This window comes from Chelon labrosus (genome assembly GCF_963514085.1).
Source record: "Chelon labrosus genome assembly, chromosome: 3".
In the NCBI taxonomy this organism is placed as follows: Eukaryota; Metazoa; Chordata; class Actinopteri; order Mugiliformes; family Mugilidae; genus Chelon; species Chelon labrosus.
In genome coordinates this window covers 10,717,106-10,731,514 of record NC_140339.1, presented here as the reverse complement: position 1 = coordinate 10,731,514, position 14,409 = coordinate 10,717,106, and the positions used below count along the sequence as shown (strand labels likewise).

Genomic DNA, 14,409 nt, shown 5'->3' with positions numbered 1-14,409 from the left:
ACTGATCAGTTTGTGTGTATATATATATATATATATATTTTTTTTTTTTTTTTTTTTTTTTAATAATCTCTTCAAATTAAAATTAAAAAGTGGCACGTGACTTTTTTTTCTTTTCTTTCCGCGGTCTGCTCTCTGATGTTGAGCACGTGAACAGACGGAGGCCCTCGAGGCACACTCATTTGCCGAGCACACGTTATCCACATTAAGCCTAATTAGCTGTTAGCACACTTCATAAGTATGACCTTTTATCGCACCGACCTGTTATTATTGTGACATTTATCCTATCTTTGTTCACATCATGGCGTTTTCCCTGGTGAGTTAAAAGTTAAATAAAACGAAACTATAGCTTAGGGAGGCCATGTCAGGGTTAACGTTTGACTTTCTGTGTGTCCTGATAAATTTTATATTCTTGTCAAAAATGAGTCGTTGGACGTGTCGAAGAACCATGCTCTCACTTTGCAGCATGTGTCCCAACCTTGAGATTAGCTCTTAGCATGAACTCTTGTCCTCTTCCTGCAGAGAAACGATGCCCGCAGGCCGGAGAGCCCCGACACCGACTCTCCAGCTCTGTCCACCTGCAGCAACGCAGACATCTTCCGCAGGATGAACACCATGCTGGGCAACGCTCTGGACTTCACCGGTGTGTGCACCACACCAAACAACGCCAAGGGGAAGCCAGACCTGCTGTGTGGTTAGGTTTCACCTATTATTATATTTGTTTTTTATTCTTTAGCAGGTGGACATGGCTGGAAAAGTGAGAAAAACATCCACAGTGAACCTCTCTGTGAAAAGCTTGAGCAGATGACTATACCTAAAGTCTGTGGTTTTGTCTGATTGTTTAGCTTTCCTCACATTTTATTAAAAAATATACATCTACATTCTGCAGAGGTTATAATCCAACATGTTTGGAGTTAAATGCAGATTAAAGGCCTCATACAAACATACAAATTCTGGAAATTACCAAGTCCTGACTTTGTGTATTGATAGTCTAAAACTAATGAAATTACTTCTAGTTTCATTATAAGTTTTAAAACTTTTAGTTTTTGTCGTCTAGAAAATTTCAGTTCCTTTCACAATTTCTGAAAACGTGACATCTTGTGAACTAATGGCCCAAAACACAAGACATTCATAAATGCAATAAATCAAAGGGCAGCAAATTCCTCTTCTCTCCCTAGAAGCTAAAAACTGACATTTTACTTCATAAATGTCTCAATTATCCGAGTTGTTGACAATTCATTTTCTGTGGGTTTGCAAATGTTTTCAGCTCCAGTGGTTGAATGCATGATTCAACCTGAAACTATCCTCACTTTGTGTGAAGGTCAATTCCAGTTTTTAGAAAACTTGGAACTTCCCAGAAAGAAAATGGAGAGCATGACCAGAGTCAGTCTCCTCTAATTTTCCTTCTGCTCTTTTGTTTACGTTTTTATTTCACACTAAATCCAGAAACTGTAAAATTACCCCAAATGCAAGGACCAACACTGATGTTGTGATGGTTTTTAAGGCTTTCATTTTTGCCATCAGTTAAACCTCTGTCACTCCATGATTATGAATCAGGTGCCAGCAGCTGATTCATGCTGCATTGCTGCTCTGCAGCATTGCAGCAGCTCCAACTGTTCTTTTTTTATCCCCCCCAAGTCAGATTTGCCAAGATTCAAGCTCAGCACAGTGCCTCTGTCCTTTCTCTGAACTGTTCATTTGCTTAAGGCATGTGTGCTCTTGTGACTACCAGTCTTGTTCTTGGATGACAAAATGAGGCTTTGCATAGTCGGATATAAACAGCCGTACACCACAGATTTAAACATTAAATGACGCCAAAGTAAATGGTTGCAAACTGAGTTAGACTTCTGTCGTGGCCACTCTGCCCCTGGTGCTGCTGAATCAGGGGTGTAACTGGCAGCTGGAAGCTTTCCAGGCCTGGAGAGGGAAGGGAGGAGCTGGCGATGTAAATCGCTCTGTCCTCAGCAGCTGACTTGATCAGATGTTTCAGCTACAGCGAGGCTCTTCATGCCTGCTTCTGCAGTGTTTGTGTGCTGGAATCAGGAGTATTCACCTGCCACTGATTTAAAATGAATTCCCCCGAGCATCATCAAGTTTGAAGTACTTTTTAAAGTCTGCTGAGTCATTCGCTCCCATGCTGCCTCCCACCATGCTGCTGTAGCTCTGCCCCTCCCCTCTTTCCTCCCCTCCTGCCTCTGTCAGCTCGCTCAGGAAACAAGGCGAGACAGAGTAGGCAGCAGTCACAGCTGTCTTGCCACTGACTCGGAGACGTGCTGTGCCTACCAGAGAGGGGAGGACTTCTATCAACAAGCCAATAGCTCCGACAGGAATTTTTCATTACACAGTTGTTAGGCAAGGAAGCAGGGAGGTGGGGGAAAGCTGATGTCATTAGCAGGGGTGTGCGAGTGCATCAGCAGCCATGTCACATGCTGCTAGGTGGGTCAGTGATGCGGACGGAGATGCATGGCAGTTTCACCGGGCACAGAGGCAGCAGGTTAGCTCTGCCGTCACCCAGGGTAGGGGGAGATGTTGTGATGAGGGAAGTTTGTTTTTTTTATTCAGGTTTCTCTTCACAGAAGCTGTTTTGTTTCATCTTTCCCTTTTATTTGTAATGCAGACTGAAATGACTGTTCCTTCTGGCTAACACTTCTCTTCTTTATTTTGCTACATCTCTGAACTGGATCTCGGATCAAAAAGAGTCGGAGCTGGCTGCAGTGGGCAGCAGGAGGATGCTTTTCCCCAACTGTGGTGTGCCTGGCTCCCAGGAGATGCCGTCATCCAGGGGCCCGCCGGGTGTCACAGACCTGGGCCTGGGCCTTCAGTCTCTCCGTCTGTCCAGCTGGGACAGACCCTGGAGCAGCCAGGAGACAGACACACACACCTCCCCGTCCCAGGTTCAGACCAGCTCACCCTCCAGTAAGTACCAGACCTTTTGATTACCTGAATGTATTTCACACCCACAGCAAAACCTGTGCTTTGGGCTTCTGTGTTTGATACCACATAACAGAGTTTGTTTTCTCCCGTGTCCACATGTATTTGTACGTAACAGTAGATCTTGTATCTCTTCGTCTGTGAAGTCCTCGTTAATAATGAAATGTGATGGTTGGTTAAAAGCAGTCTGTGTGTGGGAATAGGCTGTAGCGTCACTAGGGAGGATGATGTGGCAGTTTTGCTTTGCTGCATCTCTAGCAAGCCGGTGAAGCCATTTTTTTGTTCCCTAAACCCTTATTTTGTTTCCATGGTGTAGCTCTGAATCAACTAATACCTGTTGATCAAACCTATAGCGGCAGAGTGATGTCAAGCTGAAGGTTTAGATGGAAAGGTGTAGGAATCCATATGGCTGCACAACACTGAGCGAACAGAGATTATGTTAATACTGACATTTAGGATGTCGCTCAGTTTTTTTTATTAATAAAGAGGAGTGTCTTTAGAGAGGTGCCACCGATTAAAAGGATGCCCCATGCGTCCTGACCTATTTGTAGTGCTATACTTTTTATCGCAGCATGTCCAAACCAACCCGGTGTAACTTCATTTAGAGCTTTCTAAACTGGGCCTGCAACAAAGTGGGACAGAGCTTTTGAATGCGCCCTCCAGCTGAATAATCCCCTCAGAGCCTCATGTTCGCCGTTACAGACCACGCAGCAGTACATACCTGCCACTGTTGCCAGCTGACTCACTTTATCAGAGGTAAAGAAGACTCTGTTTAATTCTTAAGGTATTGCTGGAAAGCTGACGCATCATTTGGCCGCCGGTCATTTATTTATTTTTTTTTTTTCGAAAGGGAAAGGCGCCTAGCTTCCGCGTCAAGATCGTGTTTGAAATGGAAGCAGCCAAGTTGTATATCAAAAGTGAAATTGAAAATACTTTAACTATTGACTGAAGCTTTTTGTTTTTTGTTGCTGTTGGCAGCCAGCTTGCTCGTCAAGCACCTCCTTCTACAAGCACTTTTTTTGGAAACGTGTTTGCATTGCAGGCTCCGAGTACTGATAAATCAATGTGGGCCTTTAGATTAAGAGCACACACAACCCCAGTTTCCTTAGCTTGCTCATCCAACGTAAAGAGATACAAATTTTAGAGGCATGAACTTGCAGTGTGGCATTCCTCTCAATTAATGCAATCGATGCGTTTCTGTAGACTTGAGATACACGTCCTATTCTTCAGTCTGTTCATCCACTCGTAAAACGCACTACAATAAACAAGCTAACAATAGCATTGCTACATGCACTGTTTAAACTGTGTAATTCTCTTCTTCTCCAGTGCTAGATATACTGAACAGTCCCTTCAGTAGCATACTTGGGAAGCCCCCAGGCTACCTGCCGCCTGAGTCCATGAGCATGACTGCTGACTTCCTGGAAAGGTTCCCCGGCATGGCTCGCATGGCTAACCGACTGGACTCGAGCTCCTTTTTGGACTCTCGCTCCAGCAGTCCTGAAGACTCGGAGACCAGCGGCTTCAGCTCTGGCTCGGACCACCTCTGTGACATGCTGGTAAGGCAAACGATGCTCATTCTGCTAATTCTGTGTGGTGGAAAAATTGGCTGAAACCTAGATACTCGACCCTTTGGTGGCGTTCCCATTTACTGTTCCGGTTGTCATCCAAATATAGGGTCAATGAACAGCCAGGCCACAATGGGACAAACTGCACGTCCTTTATTCAGATGTGGGTTTATATTTTTAGTTTAAGCGTATTTTATCAAACCGTCTCATGTTTTCTGATCTGTTAATGCCGCTCAACACTTGTGCCAACCTATTTTCTTAAATTCTGCCTACCACATATCCACGGCCCTGATTCCATTACCACGGTTACCACGTCCATGCTATGCAGAGATTTTGGTCAAACCAGCCACTTCTATTCTTTTCGGTGTAAAGCTGTTAAAGTCAGCACATCACACACAGATGCTTATTTTGTATGTTTTCTATACTGGAAGCCGTTTAAAGTGAAGCATCTGCAGGATGTGTTTGACTGTAAAGTATAAACTACATTTCTGTACATGTGGTCAAGCAAAGCACAGAAACGTGAAATGTAATATTAGCTCTGCGCTGTATTCTGCTACATCTCCTTTCTCTAACGATTGCTTGTCTCAACATGTCTTTCTCTCTCTCTAGTCCACTCTGCGTATTTCCCCTCCCCTGCCTTATCTCGCGTCAAACATGCAGAAGGATCTGCTGCGACTCGGCTCCCGTCTCGACTCCCAGGACACAAACTCTCCCCTGACCCCACCGCCCAGTGCCAGCCCCGCCTCCTCAGCTATTTCCCGTCGCTGGCGCACTGGTTCTCCGTGGCCGGGTGCAGATGTGCTTGACCAGCCGGATGACACGTTCAGCATTGAGAGGGAGGCCCGCCTGCACCGTCAGGCTGCAGGTAAAGTCACTGTCCCCTTTTATTTTAGTTCCCCTTCCCATACAACAGCTGTCCAGTTACATCATAAATGTCTGCCGATCACTCAAAACAGGATAAAATAAAATGACGTATAGGTATAAGACCAATCCTTCTTTCCAGCAGACACTACATGTAGCATAAGAATTTAATTCTGGGATCGGAAACCAGGGTTTAACCAAGATGGCGCACAATCTTTAATTTGAACATATTTGTGCCGTATATTCCAGCCAAATTTTCCAGAATCTATTTGTGTCCAAACTGAATTAGAAAGTCTCCTTGTTCGTCATTTATATACAGTAAATTTTCATTACCAGAAGACTTGGTGTGGAGGAGTAGGTTGAAGCAATGTTTTTAACTACCAACTGACATTATCGTAAACGTGTATTTGTCACCAGGGCTTGTGAGTCTGGTCCTTTTACTATTGAGGTAGTCCACTAAGGGAAAATTGAACTTCCACCCTCAAACATTTCTCCATGCATTTCTGTATCTTTTGCCATTAAAGGTTGGTTGAAGGATGTCCCCAGAAGTAATAGAAATTATCTGCGACTACTGCTCATTCTCTGCTCGTCCCCCAATAACACAATATCTAATCTCAATTTTCATTCATATACGATGTATCATTCCCTTTTTAAATCTCACTGAGCAAACCCTAAATGTTGGCTTACTATTCTTCTGCTCTCATCAGCTGTGAATGAGGCCTCATTCACCTGGAGTGGTCAGCTGCCTCCCAGAAACAACAAGGATCCTCTGTACTCCTGCAAGGTCTTCCTTGGTGGCGTGCCCTGGGACATCACAGAAGGTAACTGCAGTAAACGTGCTGCCTGCTTTATTCTCAGTGTTAGATCTCTTCTCTCGCAATGTGGTTTAAATTCATATCTTCAAATGCTTTTTTTTTTTTTTTTTTTTTTTTTTTTTTGTTACGTTTTACTTCAGAGTTTTCAGAAATACTTTTAGTCTCTTCTACCTGCCTGAAACCATGGTGCCTCTTTGTATCAGGGCTAACCTGTCATGGCTCTGAATATTATGTTGTACTACACAGCCTCAGTAAACAATGTCTGGGTTTTAGTCCTTCTGCATTTTTCAGGTTAAGATTTAGCAACACTTCTGAACACATGGTAGTTTTACTGTAAGTTTACAAGAAGTTAACTGACAGGAGTTATATCTGTGCTTTATGTTTAGCAGGTACATGTTGTAACACAGTGGACAGATTGTATTCCAGTTAACTGAAAATGGTGACTTGGCAATAGATTCATGAAATGGTCTTAAATGTCAAACCATGGAGCTTGATTCTAGTAGCAGCATCGTTAACGCATTTTGCCTTCATTTACCCTTTTTAAAAGCTTGATTCAAACATTGAGTGTGTTTAAACTGACTACGTCTTTAAGACTCTGACATCTAATACATTATCACCCTTCACTCACTCTCTCACCAGCTGGTCTGATCAACACCTTCAGCGGCTTTGGCCCTCTGACTGTGGAGTGGCCGGGTAAGGATGGGAAGCACCCTCGCTGCCCTCCCAAAGGTAATGTGGCCAAAGGTAATGACGAGCTGGTAGGCTATTCCTTTTTTGTTTTCGTTTCTTCCTGGTTTAGGGTCGCACTGTGGTGAGCACACAGCATGCTGGTGAGTTTAACTGTTGATATAATTGGGATGGTTGATTGTGAGCGTAGCTAGACTGTTAAAAAAAAAACGGTGCAGGGCCACGGACATGAGAAATGTCTTATAACACACTGGCAAAATGGGTTTAAACAACTTTCAGAGGTGAAATAGATCAGTGGTTTAAAACTAATTTGAATAAAATATGAATTGTATGAATTTTACACTGAACTGTGATCATGGCTGAATATGTAAAATGGATTTTTATGTTTCTATTTAGTAGGTTTTGTCCCACGGTGATGGAAGCTGGAGACTTAAAAAGCAATTTTTAAGTCTACACATTATCTACTTCTACTGTCCGTTTACCTGAGCTTCCACCATTATTTGCTCAGTTTTTAACTATTCAGCAACTCAGGATAAATTCGGTTACTGCATATTTACCTAATCATCTGGAAACTAAATACAAACTAGAGCCAGATATTGGTTTCTTTAAACTAGAAGTCTTTGATATCGAGTCGGCTTTAACACAAAGAACGTGTGAAAAGTAGAAAGAAAGCAAACTGCTTCCACAGCGCCTTTTGTACAGGATAACATTTTATCGTGCTTTACAGACGATGGAAAGTACCTTTCGAAATTGCAGAAGTACACCCATCGGTATATGCTTGATTTAAAGCTCCTTAATTAAGGATGTATATTTTTTCCCCTTGTTTTTACTCATCTATTTGTATCTGCTTTACCTCTTTTGCTAAAGCAGTTTTTTACACTATACATGGTGTCCCACAAGTCTGGACTCAAAGGGAAAAAAAAAACAATAATAGAAATCCCTATGGGACACCCTGTATATCTACACTACTGTTTCAGACATTTTAACTTGCCACACACCAGATTCACACCAGCACACAAACAATCTGGGCTGAAAGTCATGTGTTTCATTGCTAATGCTCGGCATTTATACTTGATAAATGGCTCGTTACGATCATTTAAAATCTGCCAGTATTTATTTATTTATATCTCAGAGATCATAGGCGGTCTGTGCTGCTTGTTCTGGATCCTGAAGTATTCTGCTGTGTTTTTGTAGGCTATGTTTACCTGGTGTTTGAGAATGAGAAGTCTGTGCGGGCTTTGCTGCATGCCTGCTCCCAGGACCCATTTCACCCCGAGGACAACCGGGAGTACTACTTCAAGATGTCCAGCCGCAGAATGCGATGCAAGGATGTGAGTAGAAACCCAAATGTGCAAAGAGCAATGATGCATTACACTGTTTACACGAAGCTGAACACTCATACCCTAGCAATAAATTGCTTTCGAATGCGCATTTACATGAATTCTTTTTAAAAGCTTAAAACGGGCGTACAAATAAGATTTATTGTAGGTGGATAAGTTGGATTGTTTTACTGTAGGTTGCTGGTACAATGTGTACTGTGTTCGGACTATAAATTGTTAGCTGCTGACTGTATCAAACTAAAGTGAGATCATTTCCTGCTTCTGTTTTTATAAATAGGGGAAACTACACAGAATCTTTTGTGTTGTCTTTATGAATAGATTTACTCAGACTTCTGTCTTGTGTGAAAGATTTTTAATTTTTTTTCCCCTCTTTAATTCCTCTGCGCCAGTGGCCCAGAAACATTGTTTTCAGGTTGTCTGACGACTGCATGGCCCATTCTTGTGAACACAAACAGCTTTAGGAAATTTCTTCAAATTTGACTGAAATGCTGAGTTGGGGGCGGTTGAAGGTCGTGTTGTGATGAAATCTCAAAAATGTCTAATAGAATAAAATTACGTTATATCCACAAGGTCACTACACTGAAATGTTTGCAAAAAACAATTTCTTTAGTTTCTTACTACATCTGTGTAATATCAGTCTTGACAGAAGTAGACTGTAACTTTCTCTTGCTTTGCAATAGGAATACAATAGAACAAGAAAATATGCAATACAGTCAAATTTTTCTCTTTATTTGTGAAGCTTCATAGCGAGTTGTAAGAACATATCTTGGCTTGATGTGTCTGCACCAGAACTCTAGTGTTGTACCAGTACTTGTGTGGTGCTACAAACAATACCAAGTCCTAACTCTTAAGCTCTTTGTTGGAAAGGAAACTGAGTTCACTGAGTAATTTGTCCTGACCACTGACTCTCTTCCATCCTGCTTACAGGTGCAGGTGATACCCTGGGTGATCTCCGACAGTAACTATGTGCGCTGCCCTGCCCAACGTTTGGACCCCAGTAAGACGGTGTTTGTTGGTGCGCTGCATGGCATGCTGAACGCTGAGGCGCTAGCCAGCATCATGAACGACCTGTTTGGAGGCGTCATGTATGCTGGCATTGACACGGACAAGCACAAGTACCCCATAGGTGAGACTGTAGCTGTCATTGGTTGATCTTTCAATATATTGGTCATGTCTATGACTTGTGTTTTAATGATTTAAAAACTCTTTTATAAATGTGACATTTTTTTGTGTTTGTACAGGCTCTGGACGTGTCACTTTCAACAATCAGCGCAGTTACCTGAAAGCTGTGTGCGCAGCATTTGTGGAGATTAAAACGCCTAAGTTTACAAAGAAGGTAAGAAGATGCATGTTTGAACTAATCATTAGATCCGATGCTGTGGATCTCTTTAAATGCAAACAATCTGCTTGTGAAATTTTTAGGTCTGCCATGAACAAAATCACATCCCTGTAATGTCAGAACGTCTTCATCCTCTTGTTTTAATTGTGGTTGCTTAGCATCAATGTTTCCAAATCTAAAAGGAGTCCGTAGAGCAAAACATGTGACACAATTTCTGCTGGTTTACTCATGGAACATGAAGTCGGTCAGAAATTTGTAAATTGTGCGTTGTGGAGGTTTGGTGACGTACATTCAACACAACCACCTTGTTTTGCCACAAAAAAGGAATATGCTACATCTAGGCAAAAGCTGCACAGAAACAAATAGTTCCTCAAGATGGTGCAGAGCAGAAATATTCCAGAGTTTATGGCCATTTTTGTAGAGAACACAGGTTTTTGCCTTTGAAGTTTTTTTTTTTTTTTTTTTTCCTCTTTCCCCTTTTCTCTTCTAAACTCTGCTTTTGTGCCTACTGCTGTTAACGGAGTCTCTGGTTTTCTCCTCAGGTTCAGATCGACCCCTACCTGGAAGACTCCATGTGTCAAGTTTGCCTTCGCCAACCTGGGCCTTTCTTCTGCAGAGACCAGGTCAGTCAAAACTTCTGTTTCAATAACTCATTGCCCTGGGTACTTTACCTCTCAACACTGTTGGTGATGGAACTTATTTGACCCCAAGTATATGTAAACTTTGTTGTGTCCTACCTCAAATCTGGAAGACCTTTATCTCCAAAGACTCCACACTTGTGTATTTTTCTAATGGAATGATGTTTGGTTTAGATTTGATTTGTAAAGGGGTTTGGTGTAGAAATGGACTAAAACAAGTGAAAATGTATTAAAGTACAGCAATAAAATTAGTCTTGTTTTTTTTTAAATTAAAATCATTAATCTTCAGATTATCTTATCTTGCTTTGAGACCAAATTCTGAATGTTACGTTTGTTTAAGTTTAGTTATTATATAACTGGTTTCTTCATAGTTTAGTCTGTAGTGGCTGAGTTATGTTATACCTGCTGTACAAAGTAAATTACTGAGATCTTGTGGTTGACCCTCTGGGGTTTAAGGGTATAATTGGCCATTTTTGACTACTTTCCCTTTTTTTTTTTTTTTCATTTTAACACACTGTATTAACATATTGGAGTTTTGTGGTTTTCAGTTAAACCATTTTTATAACTCAGTGACATTACAATTTTTAAATTTCAAAAACTTGTCTACTAATTTATCAAAGTTATTTACAACTATTTGCATTAAAAATGCAGGCAATGTGTCGCAATAAGTAATGTCTAAATGTCACAAACATCGTTAACACTTTTGCCGTCATCACTCCAACAACTCTCCCCTCTTCCTCAGCAACCAAATGCCACATAGTTTTTTTTTTTTTTTTTTTCTTTGGTTGATGTGGGGAAAGGGCATTTGTTTTGTTTTTTAAACTTGCAAGCACTTTCCTTTCCCCTGTTTTAACTGTTTCTTCCTGCACCAAGCGTAATGACAATATTCAGGAAAAAGCGTGGCATAAATTATAAGGTTTTACTAGGCCTACCAACACAATTTAAGAACTACACAAGCTGAAACGAAGACTCCGAGGCTGCTTCTTTCTGTTATGTCATCTTAAAGCTGTCATGTTGTTTGGACGCGCCGGCGCATCTACCTCCAGAGTTAAGTAAGATTTCATGACAATTAATGCAATCCAAGATCAGCGGTTGCTTGTAAGAACTTTAAAATGACATTTGTCAAACATCCCTTTAGCGTTTATTGCTTCAACTTTGATCCAGAATGTTCTTGTTCTCTGCTGGTTTACTACTGACATCCAAGCATAAAGTGGTCTTGATCCTAAGCAGTTATTTTGTTACGACCTCATTGACTATAGATGCGTTTTAACTTATTTAAAGCGACATTGCTGCTGTTTTAGTTAACACTTGTTGGTAAAAAACAATGACTAGACCAGAAATGTCCCTTACATGATGTCTTCTCAGACACTAAATGATTTAAATGTCTCAATCCCTTTCTGTTGACCCCCTCCCTCCCAGGCCTGCTTCAAGTACTACTGCCGCTCTTGCTGGCACTGGCAGCACTCCATGGACATCTTGAGCAACCACCGGCCCCTCATGCGCAACCAGAAGAACAGAGACTCCAGCTAAAGCAAGACGGATCCAGACGCTGTGAAGGGCCAGAGGAAGAGCCCCACCGTATGAGGCGCGGAGCTGCCCGCCAAGGAGAGCACGCGTGCCGGACGTCCCTCAGTACGAGGGCACCATGGCACTCCACCAGGCACTGGGGATATATCACTGTAGAAAATGTTCACTTTTGCACTTGCTACATTTTTGCTGTTGTTCACAGTGGCACTATGCACCGTGACCTTGTTGGGAGAGACAAGGGGCCCTTCACACTTATGCATTTTCCCAGACTTGTGGCCAGACAGATGGGAGTCAGCCTAAGGTTAAGAAATGGATGAAAATGCCATTTCTTTTCTTTTCTTTTTTCTTTTTTTGTTTACATGTGTTGCATAGTGAAGAGCAATCACGCAAGTCTCATTGCCGTTCATTGGCAAATGCCATACAGTGCCTTTAAATTTTTATTTTTTCCCCTCCTCCCTCCCTCCCCTACCCCCAGTTGGCGTCTGTTTTTTCCTGTGCAAGCCAACTGGTGTTTCTTACTTTTGGGAGTTGAATGTTGGGCTTCATTTAACCAGTCGCATTTCAGACATTTTTACGCAGTTTTTTACTAATTTGTACACAAACGGTTTTAAGTCATGACATGAAAATTTTGAACAGAATTCTACCAGGTGGCTGTTTATGGGAAAACCCCCTTTTTTATTTTTTTTTCCTCATACATTATTTTTCCGTGGCTTTTTTTTCCTTTTTAATTTTGCCCTCCCAGATTTCAACAGAATGGGCACAAAATGTTGGATGTACTTTAACTTGCTTCGTTGGTCCAGTTATATTAAATGTGTGTAACAATAGTACAGGATATGCTTCAACTGGTAATCCATTTAAATTTTTTTTCAAGCAACTGATGGATCCTGTTGAAACTAGAGTGAATGAATATTTGATTGTACATAGTTTTGATTTTTGCACTTTTTAATTTGCACGTGTGGAGAGGTGGCAGTGGTTTTTAATCACTTTTGTACATCAGCAGGGGGACACGCCTATGTTATAACAGCTGCTTGTTTCCTGTTGAATGTAAGAACTTCCACTTAAATTATCTATCCAGAGCTTGAGTAGACCCCGTAAATGAATCCACGCTTTCTTATCCCATTTTTGCCTTCATGTTCCAGTTGGACATCAATGCATAATAAGCTGTGTGCCAAAGACAAAGTGTCTTTTCTTTATCCATTAGGTTTGTCATGCTGAGCTTGTTGTCCCTTAGCCCAGCTGCTTTTTAGAGTTTTGAAGTCTACCTCATTGTGGTCTGCCAAGTTTGCTGCTACTTACAGTTGTGGAGTATGTTCAGATTGGGCACAATAAAGGTGTTTAAGCATTACTCAACGCGTATGGACTTTTAATTTCCCTTTAGTTGTCACTGAATCACTGCTGCAACCACTTTATGTTAAGGGGAAACTCGTTTTTTTTTTTTTTTTTTATATAAAACAACCTGGACCTTATTTCTGGCATAAAATACGATCGTTTACTCGCCCATATAACTTTGTCTATTGGAGTCGTTCGGATGATATTTAGATCCGTGTATATTGGTGAAATGAACGGGTTTCACAACAGATAATGCCTTACTTAGAGGCTGCGTTGCTCCAATCACTCCCACTATATGGATATACACGGATCTAAATATTGTCCAAATGACAAAGTTATATGGGTGAGTAAACGATCGTATTTTATGCCAGAAATAAGGTCCAGGTTGTTTTAAAATGAATAAATAAATAAAAAAATACATAGTGGGAGTGACTGGGGCAACGCAGCCTCTAAATAAGGCATTATCTGTTGTGAAACTTGTTCATTTCACCAATATTTTGTTGTTGTACACAAGTGCTATTCCCCGTTGAGTCTGCAGTTACCTGTTATCTATTCACGGGCGAGCAGCGGTTTGTTCTTTGGCCAACTGTTCCTCTGCCTCCGAATCCTCCTCTCAAGGAGCTCCTCATCCGCATACTCTGGCTCAAAACGGTAAGGACGTCCATTATAAACAAAGTCGTCGTCCACAACCTCAGAATCGGAAAAATATTCAGCCATGTTGCAAAAAACTAGCAGTAACAAATTATGGGTAAACAAGCTGCACGGGGTGTTCATGGTGCTCGGATGATATCATCCAGGTCAGAGGTTAATAGGTCAATCTACAGACCCCGGATGATAACATGCAACTCCGGACTCAACGGGTAATAGTACTAGCATATCGTAACAAAATATTGGTGAAATGAACGAGTTTCGCAGCAGATAATGCGTTATTTAGAGCGTTTCGGTGCCCCAGTCACTCCCACTATAATATAGTGTATAGTGACTATATGGATATACGTGGATGTAAATATTGTCCGAATGACTCCAAATTACACAAAAGTAATATGAGTAAACGATTGTATTTCATGCCAGAAATAAGGTCCAGGTAGTTCCCCTTTAATGTGGGGTGTTTGTGGAAACCTGTAATCCCTATTAAACATTTAAACAAAATTCCAGACACTGGATTAATTTTTCAAAATTCAAACTGAAGAGTTTACTACTTCTTTGACCAGAACGCTACACCTGAGTCACGTTGTATAGAGAAGGCAGTGTGTTAAATTCAAAATGATGTTTGGCTTCCTGAGGCCAGTGCACATATTACAACACATACAAGCGTGGAAGTTAAATTCATTTATCCTTTGGAGTATTGAACTGATTGCAGAGGTGCAACATGAGTGAGAC

At 41.4% G+C, this 14,409-nt stretch overlaps 1 protein-coding gene across 1 annotated transcript; it reads left to right on the top strand.

Annotated features, from left to right (window-relative positions):
* The first annotated feature begins 274 nt into the window (after window positions 1-274).
* Window positions 275-13,064, top strand: cpeb1b (cytoplasmic polyadenylation element binding protein 1b). The gene is made up of 12 exons (XM_084575045.1): window positions 275-313; window positions 520-691; window positions 2,695-2,913; window positions 4,255-4,484; window positions 5,103-5,358; window positions 6,062-6,175; window positions 6,809-6,913; window positions 8,051-8,187; window positions 9,124-9,322; window positions 9,438-9,532; window positions 10,078-10,158; window positions 11,593-13,064. Exons 1-12 carry the CDS (start codon window positions 299-301, stop codon window positions 11,701-11,703), a joined length of 1,734 nt encoding a protein of 577 aa, XP_084431171.1. The 5' UTR covers window positions 275-298; the 3' UTR covers window positions 11,704-13,064.
* The last annotated feature ends 1,345 nt before the right edge of the window (window positions 13,065-14,409 follow it).